The sequence below is a fragment of the Trichosurus vulpecula genome, chromosome 8 (assembly GCF_011100635.1).
Source record: "Trichosurus vulpecula isolate mTriVul1 chromosome 8, mTriVul1.pri, whole genome shotgun sequence".
Classification (NCBI taxonomy): Eukaryota; Metazoa; Chordata; class Mammalia; order Diprotodontia; family Phalangeridae; genus Trichosurus; species Trichosurus vulpecula.
This window is the reverse complement of record NC_050580.1, coordinates 210,660,164-210,679,254: the sequence shown is the minus strand read 5'-3', so window position 1 is coordinate 210,679,254 and position 19,091 is coordinate 210,660,164. Positions and strand designations below refer to the sequence as shown.

The 19,091-nt window shown below is 38.5% G+C and overlaps 1 protein-coding gene across 1 annotated transcript in view; it reads right to left on the bottom strand.

The window, feature by feature from the left end:
• Positions 1 to 3,795: 3,795 nt before the first annotated feature.
• The window catches only part of PELI2 (pellino E3 ubiquitin protein ligase family member 2), a 126,629-nt gene continuing 111,333 nt past the window's right edge, over positions 3,796 to 19,091 (bottom strand). The window contains exon 6 of the mRNA XM_036736877.1: positions 3,796 to 8,197. Within this exon, the coding sequence (XP_036592772.1) occupies positions 7,631 to 8,197 (567 nt within the window). The 3' untranslated portion in view covers positions 3,796 to 7,630. The remainder of the gene's footprint in view (positions 8,198 to 19,091) is intronic.

Genomic DNA, 19,091 nt, shown 5'->3' with positions numbered 1-19,091 from the left:
GAGACCATCCAGGCTGTCCTGGGCTAGAGCCCTGCTTCCCTCTGCTGTTTTGTGGGTTCTGCTGTTCCAGAATTGGTTCAGAGCCATTTTTCATAAGTTTTTGGAGGGACTCGGTACAGAGCTCACGCTATTCCCTGCTTACCAGCTGCCATCTTGGCTCCGCCCCTTGTCAACATTCTTTACAACCCTATTCCATTAAGGAAAATCCTCTTCTTGTATCATGGTTAAACATACATGGGGGGTCATAAACATGAGGTAATACAGGCTTGCTGGGTCTGCTAAAATAATATATATAAGTTTTCTCATTCCTTTGTTCAGGCAGCCAGAGCCTATGCTCTGACTCCTTGTACTTGTGTACAAGTAAGCTACCCTAGCTATGCTTTAAGGGAAAATAATAAACAACATGGATTTTTCTATCACCTATCTCTGTTGTTTCCTTCAACCAAATTTTCAGGTTTAACAGTTTAAAAGACCATATATACAAAACAGTGGCCAGGATGGAGAGGGGTCTTAAATATATGTAATAGAAAAAAGAAATGGAGGTATAGCTTAGGAAAAAGAAAACATAGAGGAGAATGATAGCTGTCTCCAAATACATGGAAGGCTAGATTTACCCTTTGTGACTCCAGAAGCTAGAACTGGGATTAACAGATCAAGTACAGGAAGGTAGATTATGGTGCTAGAGAAAATTTTTCTACTCTTGAAACAAGGAACCTTCTAATGGGGCCTAAAGAGCACCCTGGTCAGAAATATTCGAATAAATGTTGACTGACCATTTGAGGGATACCATGTAAGATTCTGGTATTGGGAAAGAGGAATGAGAAGAACTAGAATGATTTCAAAGAGCTGTTTGGACTCTAAATTTTGAGAAGACTCAGATTTTGTGATTCCAAGCTGATAAAGAATGGTTGAAAGGGTGGTTGTGACTAAGCTCAAGTACATGTTAGAAGTGAGAATTGTTAGCAGAGTCTCCTCACAGAGGCAGGACACCCCATTATGAAATATTGAATAAAGGTCTTGAGCCTTTAACTTGTTCACAGGATCCGTGATGTTTTAGGGTCTGGAGACTGGCTCAGGAGAATTAAGAATTGGAAATTTAGGATATGGACAAATTTGGCATCATTGGTCATTATATAAACTGATGACCATCCATACAGGGGAGTTCTGGAAAATCCATGAAAAGCTGGCTCCTATCTCTGAGAACAGAGCCTGAGTCAGTCATGAAATGTCAAACTCTCTCCTCACTTCATCCTCTCAATGTCTTAATGCTCAAACACCGTAGTGAAAATCCTGGAGCCGAAGTAACATCATCTATTGCTTTTTTTCCCCCATACATCACTGACCTAGGCCTCTTGTAGACAGGGAGATTGATGAACATATTCCAGAGATGTAACTTGCATAAAAGAAGAAAGGTGGGAAGTCAGCTGCTCCACTATACCCCCTTTATTCCTTTTCTTATATAGATTTGCTATGGAATCACTCCTTTGGAGTGGCATTTTCCACCAAACACAGGAATTGAAATGAGTGAGAGAGCTTGATTAGTTCTCTTAAGGTAAAAACACACGAATTCAGAAGAGATAGCACGAATTCAGAATGGTACTTTAGTGGTCAGCTAAGTGGCACAGTGGATAGAATGCCAGGCCTAGAGTCAGGAAGGCTCATCTTCCTGAGTTCAAATCTAGTCTATGGCGCTTACTGGTTGTGTGACCCTGGGCAAGTCACTCGACCTTGTTTGCCTCAGTTTCTCATCTATAAAATGACCTGCAGAAGGAAACAGCAAACCATGCCAGTATCTTTGCCAAGATCGGGTCAAAAAGAGTCCGAAATAACTTAACAACAACACATAGCGAGGCTAATTTAATGTTACAAAATCAGAGAAAATTAAATGAAATTTTAACTCCTAAAGATTTTTTTTTAGCTGAAAAATTGTTCAAGGGCAACTGGGTAGATTTTCATATTTTCAACATCTGTTCAGCTTGTATCCTTTTCTTGCAATAATCAATAGCCTAGAATGCTTCCAAATCCCTCTTAGTAATACATTTTCATGAAAGAAAAAGTATTGTAAAATAATTCACTTTCTTATAACTATGATATAATTTTCTTAAGGCTTAATTTAAGCCTCGAGTTATAAGCACCCTGTTAACGACATTATTAAAAAGAAAATTAACTTGCCACATTCAGTCTTTGAAAGAAGCCTGCAATTACCAGAAAGAAAGGTATTAATTTGGTTAGCTGGGTTTACCAATACTCACCCTGAGAATAAATTTGAGTTCAGCAGATCATATGAGGGACAGGATAAGTACGACCAGGGACCAGAGTAGAGGAGACTGGTAACAGCTGTGAACCACCACGCTGTGCTAATTTCTAAAAGCCCTTCCTCAGTTTTCCCTAAGTGCTTACTTACCAAACCAATTCTACCAAGTTCCCAACCCTGCAATCTCCTCTCTCTCTATGTTCTGAACATGGAGGGTTGAGGGCAGCTCAGTCATTGTTACTACATTCAAGCAAATCACCCGGACGCTAAAAAGGTAAATCGTCTAAGACTATGAATGAGGTTGGTTGGTAATGAATGAGAAGGAAAGACCTTAAAATAGGGTTGGGGGCTTAGAGCAGACATGGAAAGATTTTCCTATCTTGGTAATTTTTGAACAAATTCCAGGCTATACCTCTCAAACTACATAGATCTTGGGACCAGATGCCACCTTAGGTCTCCAGAGAGCTTCAGAGATTAGGCAGAAGTAGTGGCTTACTTGTGTGGTCACCTCCCTCACTGGCCAATTAACTTACAACCTATTTTTCTGTAGATTGCTGAAGGTGAAGCAAGGAGACAGGCATGGGTGGCTATAACTTGGGCGGCACTGAGAAAAATGCCCATAGCCTACAGCACCCATCACATTAGCAAGCTAGCTTATATTCCTTAGAAGTTAGTATCATTCTGAGTAATAACACAAGAAATTGGCCATGGAAGTGCCAAGAGAATTTCTTTTAATAAATAAGGAAGAATTAAGGGAAAATTTCAGAGACACCAGACTTAAAAATTTTATGCAGAAGGTAAAATATAATCTAAACTGTTTAGGATGAACACAGATACACACCAAATGCAGAAATCAAGCATATTTATATACAATTTTTTTTGCACAAACTGATATGCATGATTAAAATGATCCATAGCCTGGGAATAAGGAGTCACGAATATATTGAAATAATAGTTTAATAGTTTTGAAGTTTTTGTGTTTTTTCCCCTGTAAAATGGCTTGTACTTCCACAGGTACACAACAGTGAAGAAATAAAGTTTTCAACATGACATGGTTTATAAAAGATACTTTTTTTTTTACAAATATTTCCAGAAAGTTAACAGCTAGTAATACTGTACATGGCAAACATCACTTAATTTCCTTTGCTTCATGTCATTTTCTTTTAGATAAAGTTATCTTTCAACAATTTTTTGTTTGTTTAGAACTAGAAAAAAATTGTTTCTCCCTTCTCACACTCTAGGGATACTAATTTTTCATATAAAACTCCTTTAAGAGAGTTTAAGTCAGTAAAAAGTTTCCTTTTGTTTCCATGTGTCAGGAATCTGTACCAGGGGTGGGAAATCTGCAGCCTCAAGGCCACATGTGGCCTTCTAGGTCCCTTGGTATGGCCTTTTGACTCAGTCCAAGTTTTACAGAAAAAATCCTTTTATTAAAGGGATTTGTTTTGTGAAGTTTGGATTCAAAAGGCCACACTTAAGGACCTAGAGGGCCACATGTGGCCTAGATGCCACAGGTTCCCCATCCCTAGTATAGACCTTTACATCCCCCTCCCCAGTACTTTAAGCTTTAAGAAAAAACATTTCCCCAGCTCCCTTATAATAGTACAAAGTAACTTCAATAAGTTATGTATCTCTAAGGATTCGGGGGGAAAAAACCTGCTGTAATTATTTTTATGACCAACTGCTGGCCTATTTTTGCACCCAAATTCATTAGTCTCCCTTAACAGAGTCTAGCATTTTTAATGGCTTTCTCTTTTCTTTTCCCCCAGAAATTCTACATGAAGCAACTCTATTATGAGGTTATCCATAGGCACTGTGGTACCATAAGTTATGAATTAAAACTGATGATAAATATGTACTACTCTAGGAAACCCGAAAATTTCAATTTTGGATCAGAGTTGAAGGAATGAAAAGCTTACCATTGACTCCTTGGTGGAGCCTTTAGTCCTGTTTTTAATAAGTTATGCCCAAATTCCTTGAGAACAAGGATTGTTTCATTTTTTCCTACCTTTATACATCTAGCACAGTACCTTGCACATTAGTCACTAACAATGCTTCATGATTGAAAATGTTCAGGTGTGGTATGCATTACAAGGAAAGCAGAGATTAATAAAAGTTCTCTCTAAAAACATACTCAGAGTACTAATACTTCATCTACTCTTGATCTCTTTTCAATCATAAACTGATTAAAAAACTGAAGAAAAAAATATTTTCTATGAAATACATCATTGCTGCCTTTTGAAATTCTATGTACCATCCTCTTTATCAGAGGGAATCACTATATAAATCAGGGCTGTGTCTAGGAGGCTCTTTCTGTGACTTCTCAGGAAGAGGTATTAGACAGTAATCTTTCTCTCTTCTCTGACTGCAGGTGAAGATAGAATAAATCTTTCCATTCGGAATTTATACAAGCTGCTTCTTGGATCCTATTCCTTAGCTTATCTTCTTCTTATTTGGCTAGTGGGCAACAAGATTTCCTTTCATTTACCAAGTTATTTTTTTAAAAAAATGAGAAAACTAAACATCAAACAATATAAAGGCAAGCATTTCTATCACTGAAAGTAAAGTACTTCAGCACAAAAATATTTCTCTTTTTCTGGACTTCCTCATTCAGCTTCTAAGTGTAGAGGGCAGCTCCGAAAAGGGAGAAGGCAAGAGGTAGCAGCACATCTGAATGCAAGAAAAAAAAAAGACCAAAGAGTGACCCAATTCTGTAAACCTAACATCCCAGCCCTATCCTTAGAGAATGAAATCTCTAAATTTCAAACTAATACTTATGAGATAGGCTTTGGAAAAGAGTAAGGGGCTTTTTCAGGTTAGTCAACTGCTTTCTGTGGAGTTTCATGAGTCTGCTAGGTTCTGCTATGCTTTTCAGGTTTAAGGACTGGTGACAGTAAATTTTAATAATCTTAAGGGTTCTCTGGACAAACATCTCTCAGAAAAGAAAAACCTGCCCCTTCTGGCTGAATGACTAGTAAGTCATTTAGTCTGCTGTTTAATAAGCTGAAGAATGTATATTGCTAATCATATAATAGAAATAGAGTAAATTTATCCTCATTTCCCAAACCATGAACCAATGAAGGGCTGAGCAAACATCCTGAATGACCCACAATGCTGGTAGAAGGACTTGGAACCAGATCAGAGGTCACAGAAGACTCTTGCTGAATAAAAAGGCACTCGTGCTATTATTTTAGGCATGTCCAATTTGTTCTTAGTCTTCAGGCAGAGATGAGCAAGATGTACAGAAAGGGATCACTGAGAAGAATGCCATGGGAGGAGTCTGTGGTGTTTTGAAGCTAAACTCTCCACCCCAAACCACAAAGTATATGGAAAAGTGAGACAATTTTAAATTGACAGGCTGACATTTTATATAATATGAATATTAAAAACAGCAGCAAACAAAACCAACACATCTCATCACCCATGAGTAAAGGGAATTAAAAATGCTAGGCTTACAGATTAATTATAAAACAATTTACAGCCAAAATATCAACAGGCCAATCAAGTATGTATTTATAGATATATATATATATATATATATACAATATATTAAAGTTATATAAATTATATGTCTATACAAAGGTCTCATGTGTAGCATAAAAAGCTCCAATGGTCAATTTAGCAGAAGTTACAGATTAAAATATTGTTCATTCAGTAGATTTTTATTTCTTTTCAGATAGCTATTAATATTCTCCCAAATGAACATTTTCATCCTGGATAGACTGATAGTCTCTATACTTGTTAACAGAGGTATCACAGAATTATTATTCAGAATTAAATAAAGCCAACTGAATGGGATGTTGGAGCTCCTAAGAAATTCGAATTTAATTATTCCTCAGCAAACACTTATTTTCTGTCTTAAAATCACACATTTCAAATTATCTCTGCAGAAGCACCATTGGGTGTTGTGTATATCTAATGATCACATTTAAATTTAGTTTGATTTGCAAACATTTTCAAAACTTACAGTGTTCCTCAAGCTGCAACAGAAGGTGCCAGATGGTGTGAAGTAGAGTGAACAAAATCTACTGTTTCATTACGGTATGAGGTGAGCTCTCCGTTCATAGAATGTTGGATATATCCAAGTCCAAAAAACATCCAAATAAGCTTTAAAAAAAACTAATGTGCAATCACTTTTTAGACTCAATAAATGATTCGGTATACACATAAATTTACTATTATGGTACCCAAACAATCTCTCCAGCTGCAATAATGCCGAGCTAATGAATTTTGAGAGATGCTACATTTTAATCAATCATATAGTCCTACATATGCAAGGTGCATAGCAAGGACAGGATGTAAAATTCAAACCAAAAAGTTATGGAGAATTCTTTGTTTATAATGTCAAAAGTTATTCTACAAATGTGCATAAAGCAATTAACATTTGATAACCAAATTTAAAAAGCCATTACAACATCTGAATCTTCTTTCTCAACTTCATATGATAAAAAATAGGTCACAAAGTTTCCAATATCAAAACAATTCTCTTGTTAATTGCTTAATGTCACATTTTCATTTTGGAACATCATGTAGATCATTTGTGTCAAACTCAAATAGAAACAGGGGACAATAAACCATACATAATCCCTGCAGGCCTGACTTGGAAAACCATAGGTATTATCGACCTTCTACTGTGTTTTTATTTATTTTGTTAAATATTTTCCAATTACATTTTAATCTAGCTCAGGCCACTCTGACGTAGATAAATAACCATCTTGTGGATGCCAAACATTTCCACATGCTATTCACAGCTCGAGTTAACATCTTGAAGACGAAGCAGAACAGTACTGCGGAAAGAGGGTCACGGGCTTTGGGAGTCTTGAGGCCCTGAGTTCAAGTTTTGCTCTGTCACTAACTACCCATTTGGGGTGGACAAGATGCTTACTTTGTGCCTCAGTTTTCTCCTCTGTGAAGTAAGCAAGTTGGACTAGATGGCCTCTATGGTCCCTTACAGCTCCAATTCTAGCATCCTAAAGACTGAGGCTGCAAATTAATAGTTAAAAATAAAACCAAAACCTTCTGGTTAAACTCCTAATAGTGAAAAAAAGCATTATTTCGAGATTTGTCAAAGTTTACAAGAAAAAAAATTTTGTTAAAAAACCCAAGATTAAAATAAAATATGATATTTTAAAATTCAACCACAAACACATACAGCAAAGACACTTATCAAACAAGCTTTGATGACTATGCAGCTGTTACCAATGCAACATCACCGATTTTTGTCACTTCCAGGTGTCTGTCACTACTGTGACCCCACCTCTCCCAATCTATCAGCACTCCCGCTCAACCCCTGTAACACACTATATAAAAAAGTAAAGTCTACATTAGTGGCAAAATCTTCACAGTAACTTGTTAGTGATATTATTGTAGATAGCCTCAGTCAACTGGACCTTGGAAAATTAATTTCACAAAGTTCTGCTCCCCAACGAGCTGCGTGGCACAGAAAGGGCAGGCGGCATGGAACGCGTGCGTGCCATGAGGCAAAGGGATCAGGGACCAGTACTTTGCAGACTTCTCAGAACACACGTGTCCACAAGGGGTGAAGGCATGAGTCGGGGGTCCAGCATCAACATAGAATCCGGCCTCACAGCCCAGCCACAGGGGCACGTATGGCCCAACGGTTCTGCACATGGGGCACTCCCTCTCGTTGGCTTCAGTATCACTTCGGTGTCCCCAGTTGTGATAGCCATGCACGTGACCACAGCTGAGGTATGCCCACGGCTGCTTCTCTTCCACCACATCCTTCTGGTTGATGCTGGGAAAGGCCAACGTGTTCAGTCCAACAGGGCACTGTGGTCGGGCGGCATTGATCTCTTGTCGAAGAGCTTCGATGTGCTTTTGAGTTGGAGTGTGAAAGAGACCATCGGCTGTTCTCCACAGAAGGGTTGCGCCACACAGATCAATGAGGGAACCATCTTGTAGGACGTTGGTCTCATTTTCAACCTATAACGAGAAAAAGAAGAAAAAAACACAAAATATTGTCAGTGGTAGAACTTTAAGAGTAAAACTCTAACATTCTTCTTACTGAAAAACATAGCGGGAAAAACACTTTTGGAAGTAATGTGGACAAAACTTCGATGGAGAACAAATCTACTTGGAACTTCTTCCCCCTACATCATGAGACATTTTCTAATTCATTAGAAGAAGGAAATTTTCTAACAATGGACATGTAGCCAGGCATTACACTGAGCACTGGGGATACAAACAAAGGTAAAAAACAAGTCCCTGTCTTCAAGGAGATAATGTTGTAACGGGGAAGACAAACATATACAGTGTAATTAGAAGGTAATCAATCTCAAAGAGAAGGCATGAGCTGGGGAAGGGAGTGAGAAGTAACTGAAGGGAGTGAGAAGCTCCTGCAGAAGCAGGGATTAAAACCGAATCCTGAAAGAAGCCAGGAAAACTATGAAGCAGAGGTGTGGAAGGAGAACATTTCAGATGTGGACAATGGCCAGCAAAAAGGTACAAAGTTGGGAGACTAGAGTGTCGTGGTCAAGGTACAATGAATAAGGCAAAAGATCTGACTCACAGAATGCATAGAGGGAAGAGAAGTCTAAGAAGACTGAACAGTAGGAAGGGGCCAGGTTGTAAAGGGCTTTAAATGTCAAAGCCAAGGTAAGAGAAACCCATTAGACTACACTGAGTTGGGAGGGAGGTGATATGTTTAGACCTGCTCTTTAGGAAAATCACTCTGGCAGCTGAGTGGAAGATGGATTCAAAATAAAAAGATTACTTTTATATACAACTATTCACTAATAATCTTCATTTTGGAAATAACCAAAGAACAAACCCATCCATATTTCAGCTATGCTGGCCCGAAGCACAAAGTTAGATGAGTAGCAATGCCAGAAATTGTCAAGTAGCAAACATTTATTTATTCACTCAAACAACAAATATTTACTATGCATAAGTTATACATAAGGCATTGTACAAGGTTCTGTGTGGGGTACAAAGCTGAGTAAGACATGGCTTCCTCTCTTTAAGGCATTTAAGATTTTGTAGAGGAGTTGACACATTTATTTATAAATATACATAATAAAAGGCAGTATGTGCCACAGGAAGGGAAAATAAAGAGGAATCTCAGTCTGCTTCCTTCCTTGCTGCCATGGTTCCCCATCCTTAAAAAACTCTCCTAAGAATCTACTTTGCCTGACAGCAATTGTTCTCTACGTCCTTCTCAGCTAAACACCTTGAAGTAGTTATACATACTTGGTGACACCACTTCTATTGTCACTATCTTCTAATCTTTCCATGATCTGATTTCCAACCTCAACATTTGACTGATCTGCTCTCTCCAAAGTTACCAGCAATCCAATTGCTGAATCCAATGTCCTGTTCTCAGTTCTTATCCTTCTGGACTTCTCTGCAACATGTGTCAACACTGACCACCTCCTCTGGAACACTGTCTCCTCTCTGGAGTTTCATGACTATGCTTTCTCTTGGATCTCCTATCTGTTTGACTGTTCCTCATTTTCCTTTGCTGACTCTTCAACCATATTACATCCATTACTGTGAGTTCCCAAAAGGTTCTGTCCTGGGCCCTCTATTCTCTTCATTGGTGATTTCATCAATTTTCGAGGGTTCAATTACTGTCTCAATGCAATGACAGCTAGAGCTGTAAGTATATTCTGTTCTAGTATCTCTCTTGAGCTTTGCTTCTCCATCACCAAATGCGTTATGAGCACCCTGAAATGGATGTCCTGAAGGCGTCTCAAATGTAACATGTCCAAAATAGAGGTCATCGTCTTTTTCTCTAAACTTACCCTTCTTTACACTTCTCTATTACTGTCACGGGCACTGTCATCCTTCCAGTAATCCAGGTTTCCAGCCTCATTATCATTTATCATCCCTGACTCCTCTCTAAGCTCACACCACAAATTCAATCAATAGCTACATTTGGATTTTCTTCCTTTACAACGTCTTATGCAAACGTCCCCTTGTCTCTACTCACACAGCTATTTTCCTACTCAGGTTTTCATCAACTGTCATGTGGACTATTGCAATAACCTTCTAATTGGACTCAAATCTCTCCCTACTCTAAAATACCTTCGACACTGCTATCAGTGATGTTCCTGAAGCACAAGTCTGACCCTACTCAATAACCTCCAGCAGCTATTGACCCCAAAGATCAAATATAAATTACTTACCTGGCTTGGTCCCTTACTGTATTTCCAATCTGTGAATCCCCTTCACACACTATGGCTCATTCCTACTGTACCTGAGATCCTGAAATAATACATCGCTTCATATCCTGAGAAAGCAGTAGGTCCCAAAGGGAAGGAACCCAAACAGGATGAAGGCCACAAAGCCATTCCACCTGAAAGTATGCAAGGCGTGTTCCTACCACAAAGCCCAAATGGGAAGTAGGGCTAGAAGAACAAAAAAACAAAAAAGAATTTCATCGCAAAGAGCTATTATGGTGACACGGATATCCAAGACACAAATCCAGAAAATGACTTTAAAACTCCTAGCTGCAAGAGGATTCTGGGAAGATGGCAGAATAGGTTGGCAAATTCCAAGCTCTCAAGATTTTCCCCCCACAAAAAAATAAAACAGTGCCTCAGGACAAATAAAGTACAGGTAAAAATAAATAAAGTACAGGGGGCACAACAGGAATCCTCCTGAAACAATCTGAGATCTGAAGGAAAATCCTGGGTCACCTCCAGGCTTGGGTCCACTTAAATAAAAGCAGCAAGCCCTGGTGTTAGCTGGGCTGGAGAGCCACCTCTACCCCAGCCACAGAAACTTTTATCCCTGGGACAGTGAGGGGAGTTGGGGGTCTGAGCTGGGGATGATCAAGGGAATCTCTGCTGCCAAGGAATGCCAGACCCAGCTGTGCTGTGGAAAGCAGAGGGGGTAAGAAGGAACCAGCACACACCTGCTGAGTGTGGAAGCAGTTGGGCAGGGACACTGCTGGCTGTGGGCACTTACAGGAGGGGAGAACTGAAGAGGATCTGGGGTCAGAGGCACCTCCCCCCACACTATACTCTAGGACTAGAGGTAATTATAAAAACTAAACTATTACCAAAAAAAAATATGCACAGGCAAAGAAGAAAGAATCCAAGCACAGAAAGTTATTATGGGAACAGAGAAAAGCAGGGTTCATTTTCAGAGGAGGCTACTGAAACAATGAAACCCTCTTCTACTCCAAAGAGTAATATCAAATAGTCACTTGCCTAAAAAGAATTTATAAAAGAATTTTAAAAAACTTTAAAAATCAAATGAGAGATTCAGAAAAAAAAAACAAAAAAAGAACAGTGCAATAAAAATAAGAAGAATAGGAAAAGAAAGTCAACCAATTAGAAAAGGATATCCAGAATCTTAGGAAGGAAGAAAATGACACCTTGAACATTAGAACTGTGCAAGGGGAAGCCAGCAAAGTTATAAGAGATCAAGAAATAATTAAACAAAATATAAAGAATGAAAAAAACGTAAGAGGAAGTAAAACATCTTATACAAGACATAAATGATCTGGAGAACAAATCAAGAAAAATCAGACTACCTGAAAACTATGATCAAAAAAAGAATCTTGATGCAATAATACAAGAAATAATTAAAGAAAATTGTTCTGAAGCATGAGAACAAGGGGGGAAGTAAAAAAAATCCATCAGCCACCACTTGAAAGAGTTCGTATGAGGAAAACTCATATGAATATTATAGTCAAATTCTGAAACACTCAGCTGAAGGATAAAAATATTAAGAGCAACAAGAAAAAACAATTTAAATATTAGAATCAATTATTAGAAATTAGAAACAATTAGAATCACACAAGACCTAACAGTGGAGACAATGAAAGAATGCAGGTCTTGGAACACTGCATATTGAAGAGCTAAAGAACTGGGTTCCAGCAGAAAATTTCATACCCAGCCAAGTTTAGCATAATCCTGAATGAAAAAAAGAGGACATGGGATCAACTGTCAGACTTTCAGGACTTTGTTAAAAAATATAAAACTGAATTTAATAGAAGATTTGACATACAAGAGCCAAGAGAAATATAAGGTACATACCAAAGACTGATTACAAGGAATTCAATAAGGACAGACCATTTACCTCTTATGCACGTAAAATGTAAAACATATGTCTAAGATTATCATTAGCAATTGGGTAGTTTGTAAGAAAGATTGGGGTAGACTTGAATATGATATGACTTTAAAATGTAAAACCACCTAGGAACAGTTAAAAAGAGTAATTATACAAATGAGGTGGGAGAAGAAGAACTGATACAGAGGAATTAGATGGGGGAGGAGGGCTGGTAGTTCTTGTAACCTACTTTCATCAGGAATGCGTTCAAGAGGGAACAATAAATATACACATACATACACATATGAATATAATAGTCTTCTAAATTCAGAAGAATTCCCCCTTTTCTTTCAGAAGAAAGATAGGGAGGGAGGAAAGGATAAGGGAGGGATCTTTAGAAGGGAGGGAGGGTGAGGGAAGTGGTTAAAGGGGTATAGAGAAGGGCGTTTAGACTTTTGGGAATGGGAGGATACAGGAAGCATCCTGGGCTGGGGGTGGGGGTGGGGAGGCTAAGTAAAGGGGGGCAAGGTAGTAGGTAGAAATAAACTAGAGGAGTCAGGAGGGATGGGAAATAAGAGATATGCGTAAACATTAAAATGAAGATTGGTATAGAATTTCTTAGGGAAAGTATATGTCTATATATGTACATATGTATGTGTGTGTGTGTGTGTGTATATATATATATATATATATATATATATGTATATATAAATATATACACACTTAATTGTGGCCTTCTTGAGGAGGGTCAGTGGGGGAGAAGAACAAAGTAAAAAGTGCACAGCAGAGAACAAAAGAGAACTTACAATGAAGCAAAAAAAAGATGTATGGCTATCAACACGACATGTAGTATTTATCATACAGGCTTTCTTGAAATGAAAATTTATTGCTATATATTTTGAATCCTCTCACATTCTGCTGTGTGCATGGCATGCTTGTTTTCTTTTCTTATTTTATATTTAAGTTTATGATATGTTTGATTTTCTTTTCTCTATTCTATATTTGAGTTCTGGTGTTTGAGTCTGAAATTAAAAAAAATTATTGAGATTAAAAAAACCTCCTAGCTACAAAGTCTCTAAGAAAATCATAGCTTAGGCATAAATTCAACATGAATTCCTGGAAGAGATGAAGCAAGACTTACAAAAAAAGAGCTAAAATTAGCTCATAAATGAAATGAGAGGACTAAAGGAAACAATTAGAAAAGAAACTAGAGCTATGGAAGAAGAATTAGAACGAGAATTAATAGCTCAGCCCAAGGAACAAAACCTTACTCAAGAAACAGATTCTTTGAAAATTAGAATGGACCAAACAGAATTTAAGAGCTCTGAGACAACAAGAAATTAAGGAGAAAAAAAAAGATGGGAAAAAATGGAAGTACAAAGTATCTCATAACAGAAACAATTGACCTGAAAAACAGATTGAGAAAAGATAATATAAGAATCACTGGATTATGTGAAAGCCATGAAACAAAAAAAAGAGCCTAGACTTCATATTTGAAGACATCATGAAAGAAAAGTGCCCAGATCCTTAGAACCAGAGGGCACAGTGAAAATGTAAAGAATCCACTAGTCACTCTCCTTCCCTAAAGAACCTCCAAGATAAAAATATCCCAGGAATATTACAGCCAAAAGTCAGAGCTTCCAGATCAAAGAAAAAGTACTACAAGGAGCCAGCAAGGAAGAATTCAAGTACTGACGAGTCACAGTTAGGATCACACAAGATTTAGAAGCCATGCCTCTAAAGGAGTGGATAACTTAGAATACAATAATCCAGAAGGCAAATAATATAGGCTTGTAACCAAGAATAATATACCCAGCAAAACTAAGTATAATCCTATAAGGGAAAAATGGACTTTTAATGAAATAGAGGATTTCCAATCATTCCCAATGAAACGACTACAGCTGTGTGGAAACCATGAAATAGAAATACAAGAATCAAGAGAAACATAGTAAGATGACGTGCGATGAAGAACTGTTGGAAATGCTAGAAGTTACTCTACCTCATCATCCCTTTCTTCTATTAGGAAATCTACTGTGAACTACAAAGATCTGGCACCACCTACCATACCAAGCATCTACATAATCAATGAGACCCGAAACTCTTTCCTTTCAAAGACAGGGGTATGGATAAAACCTGGGATTTTTGGCTTTTGGTCTCTATATTTTGTTTTCTTTTCTCTTTATGGTCACAACTTTGGGATGGCTGTTAAAATTTGTTATTGTTGTTCCATTTCTGTTTCATTTTTGTTTCTTAAATAAAATTTCTAAAATCACTTAAATAGTGGAAGGTCTCCAAGAAGATCCTTAGGATTTTGCAACAATGAGGTGGCATGTGATAGGACCACTAACATTCAGAGTTTCCCCCTTCCTCTGCAACTCTGGCTCAAAGAGGACAAAACTGCCTTCAGAACCTGATTGGTCCAGCAGTTTCAGATTCAAGCTGGGTTTCCCTCACCACATCTCCCTGATAGATTCTAGTCATTACTTCCTGTTCACCTAAGGGCATATAAATGCTCATTCACTTGGAATCAGGACCTTTCAGACTTGGGAAATGTCTCATCAACCCCACCTTGCCTTGTTGATCAGACACATTTTTATACTGAGAGAAGGGAGAAGCCACTTCTACCCATGCTAAGCATAAAGTTCCTCATTTTTTTTATGCTATGGTCAAGTAAAGCTCCTTTGTTAACTTTTTAAAAAGCATATGTAAAAATACAGAGGTATAGATGCTTCTTACTTAGGGAAATTCATGTAGTTTTCACTGGTTGAGTAGAGAGTTCATGTATGTTGGGGCTAAATTATAGAGAACCTCAAGTGCAAGGCTAACATTGTTTAAATTTAAAATAACAGGTTTTAGGAGTACAAAGGACTTTTGATATAATGTAGTTGGACTACCTTGTTTTACACATAAGGAAACTCAAGCCCAAAGATGTCAGTTAAGTGATCTGCTTAAGGTCACCCAGGTAGAGATTAGCAGAGCCATATCTCCCCCAGTCTTTAATGGTCCTGAATTCACCACTCTGTTACCTCTCTTTTCCATGACTTGACTGGGTAAGTAAAAGCAATAGTGGCGGTAGGGATGGGGCTGAGGGGTATTGACTGGGGAATGATTGAAGATTTTTGAGTAGGAGAATGAAATGATTAACATGATATTTTAGGGGTGTACAAGATGACACTGCAAGAAGTCAAGTCTAAAGGCAGTTTTAGTCAATATCACAGGCCCTAAGAGAGCAGGGTCTGAACTAGAGTGGAGCTAGTGGGCTAACACAGCATAAACATGGGTTTTAGCCTCAAGATGCTTAGACACAAGACAAAGGTCATATTACCATTGAGCAACATAAGTACAGAGTGTCTTTCCTCTGAGACTGCCTCCTCTCTCCATGTCATCTCCATTGGATGGGCTCCTTGAGGGCAAGGGCTACATTTGCCTTTCTTCATATCCCTAGCACTCAGCAAAGTGCCCGACACATGGTGTTTAATAAGTGTTCATTGACTTAGTAAAAATGGAGTATATAAGTGCTTATAAAAATAAGAACCAAGCGGAAGAAGAAACAAATTCCTTCGTATCATGACTTTAAAGCCTTTTTGAAGAAGATGAAACTTGAGACATATTTTGAATGAAGAACATGCAATCAGGCCTCCTAAAACTCCTGACATCCCCTGCAGCCATCATAAAGCAATGAGCACCTGGAGAAACGGCCTGTGTTCTCAGCCACAATCAACATCAACTGCTGACCAACTGTCACTGTCTGGCAGGTTAAATCCAAGAACACTGGGAACAGCAGGATCTCCCCAAACACTGGCCTTGCTTCCAGCCGAGATGCAACCTGGCAACAGTCTCTGCTTGAGGTTCCTGTTCCCAGCTCCTCACCTGTCACAGCTACTGAAGACTCAGAAGGGAAAGTTCTCACCACCAAATTCCTTGGCATTGTCAAATGGTTCAATAAGATTTTATCACTGAAAATGACAATGACAAGGTACTCCCATCCGCTTTTCTACTGTACACTAAGGGCCACTGGGATTTTCTATAGACTTGAAGCTAGACCCAGAGCTCCTTGACTGCAGGGACTGCTTTTCTGTTTCTATCTCCAGCACTTTGCACAAAGTGAATGCTTAATAAAGGATTTTCATTCATTCATTTATAAACTCTAGTTTATTTTGCTATCTCAATATGGAAATCCATTATTTTAAAATGTTCATATAGATATAAATGAAAGTTATACACACATATCTATGTATGCACACATGCACATGTGTCTACATGTCTACATATACACATTCATACACACACACCTCTTTCCTGACCCTATTTGTGCAAGAAAGAGTCTATAACTGCTATAGTTCTGCTATATGAAAAGAGAAAAATAACCAACTCATTTGATGATCATTAAGAAATGAAGCCTGATACATCTGAGAGTTGGAAGGAAGCTCAGAGTTCATATCTGTACAGGATCCCTCCTACATTATCCTCAGTAAGTGGTTATCCAGTTTCTGCCTGTAGACCTTTAATACAAGGGAACTCCCTCTGGAGGTAGACCATTCTGCTTCTGGACAAAAAGAACCATCAGAATGTCTTTCTTCAAGCAGAAAATTGGGAAAGAATCTTTACAATTAGTGTTTCTGATAAAGGCCTCATTTCTAAAATATACAGGGAACTGAGTCAAATTTATAGAAATACAAGTCATTCCCCAATTGATAAATGGTCAAAGAATATGAACAGGCAGTTTTCAGAGGAAGAAATTAAAGATATCTATAGTCATATGAAAAAATGCTCTAAATCACTATTAATTAGAGAAATGTAAATCAAAACAACTATTAGGTACCATATCTCTCCTGTCAAACTGGCTGACATGACAAAACAGGAAAATGATAAATGCTGGACAGGATGTGGGAAAATTGGAACACAGTTACATTGTTGGTGGAGTTGTGAATGGACCCAGCCATTTTGGAGAGCAATTTGAAACTATGCCCAAAGGGCTATAAAAATGCGTATAGCCTTTGACCCAGCAATACCACTTCTAGGGCTGTATCCCAAAGAGATCACACAAGGGGGAAAGGGACCCATATGTACGAAAATATTTATAGCAGCTCTTTTTGTGGTGGCAAAGAATTATATACACAAAATTTGGACTAAATCAGCAAAAGTATTTTAAAGTAATTTAGTTAATTTTAGCATACCTGAAAGAGATTTAAACAGATCTATAGTCTTCTGCTACAAGTTTCTATAAAGAAATATCATAACTGACTAGCTAAATGAAGATAAAATTTGAACTATCAAACTATTTGCTAAAGTGGGCCCAAACCTCAAAGTAGCTTCAAGAACTATGTTCATCAAGCACAGGCTTGCTTCCATACTTCTATCATTTTTGTAATGCTGAGAACACACAGATGATGTGTTATTAATATCATTCTCAGTGTGATAATACATCATTAAGGCAGAATTCATGACTTCAAAGATAACCATGAATATGCCTGAATGGTCCAGAATTGCAGAATATAAGGAATTCTCTAAGTAGAAGGCAGAGGAGTTAAAGCATTTATTGAAACTCAAAAGTAGTAGACCCATGGACCAGTGTCCCCAATTCGACATCCTGGCAAGAACCTTCCAAAACCAGTATGCCCATCTCACAACAGTGACCAGGAGGCCACAGGAAAACATTATGGCAGCAAGCCCAGCCATGCTGGTGCTTCCCACACCACCCTATGCCAGGGCCCTCCAGCAAGAAGACCACCCACTGCCCTCAAGCCCTTGCTCAGCACTTTCCAGTCTCCACGATGGTCAGTCCTGCTTTTCTGTAGTGCCTGCCACTGTCGCTGCTGCTTCCACTGGAATCTCCAAACTGTGTTCCAGCTAGCTGACTGCTTCCGACTGCTTCCTCTCTCCTTCAGCTCTTAACTGCTCTCACCAGCTGCCTCACCAACTGCCTCTTAGCTCTGCTCCAACCGTTCAGCAAGCTCCTCCACCACAGGCTTCATGTCGTCACGTGGACCAGAACTCAGGCGCCTACCACTGGCTCCAGTCCTAGCCACTCCCCCCAGGACGCCCCCGAAGCCCACTCAAACATCCCTTCTAACAGAGAAGATCTTCCCATTCACTGATTGCCTTTACAGATAAATACACTAAATGCTTTGTGTGGCAACAATACATAGCAAACATCCTCCTCAGCAATAAAGAGTATCTCATTAGCTAGGAATGGTTTTACATAGTGGTTTACACCACAATGGATTTACATGACAGACACTGCATTAGTAGTATTATAGCAAACAAAAATTCTGCAAGTTTAGCCGACCACTTTAGTAAATTTGGCTAACACTAGGATCTAGGAGGTCACGGAACACTTTCCATTTAATCTGCAAATTTATCTGGGCTAGATTACAAATGAAAAGCAATGTCAGAGATCATCGACCAAACCCCTAACCATCAATTTTTATCTGATAGCAATAGTATTACAGAGGACTCCTGAGCCACCAAGCAAAACAAGCTACAGAATAGTCAGGAGCTAATTATTTATGTGTTTATTTACTTAAGTCCAATGACCCTCTCTGTATTGCAGGTTTGGAGAGCTCACTGAAGGAAAAGGAATTGAGAACATATCCATATCTAGATAGATTTATTGATTCTTAATTTGAATTACTGTAGTTTTTTTTGGATCCACCATCATTGAAAGGAGGCCCAAGTGAGGGCTGGGTAATGAGGAGGTTTCTAGATAGGGACCATGGAAAGATATTCAAGTGACACTGATCTCCTGGCTGTTCCTTCAACATGATAATCCACCTACCAAATGTATGCATTTTCACTCCTCATCTCTACCTCCTGG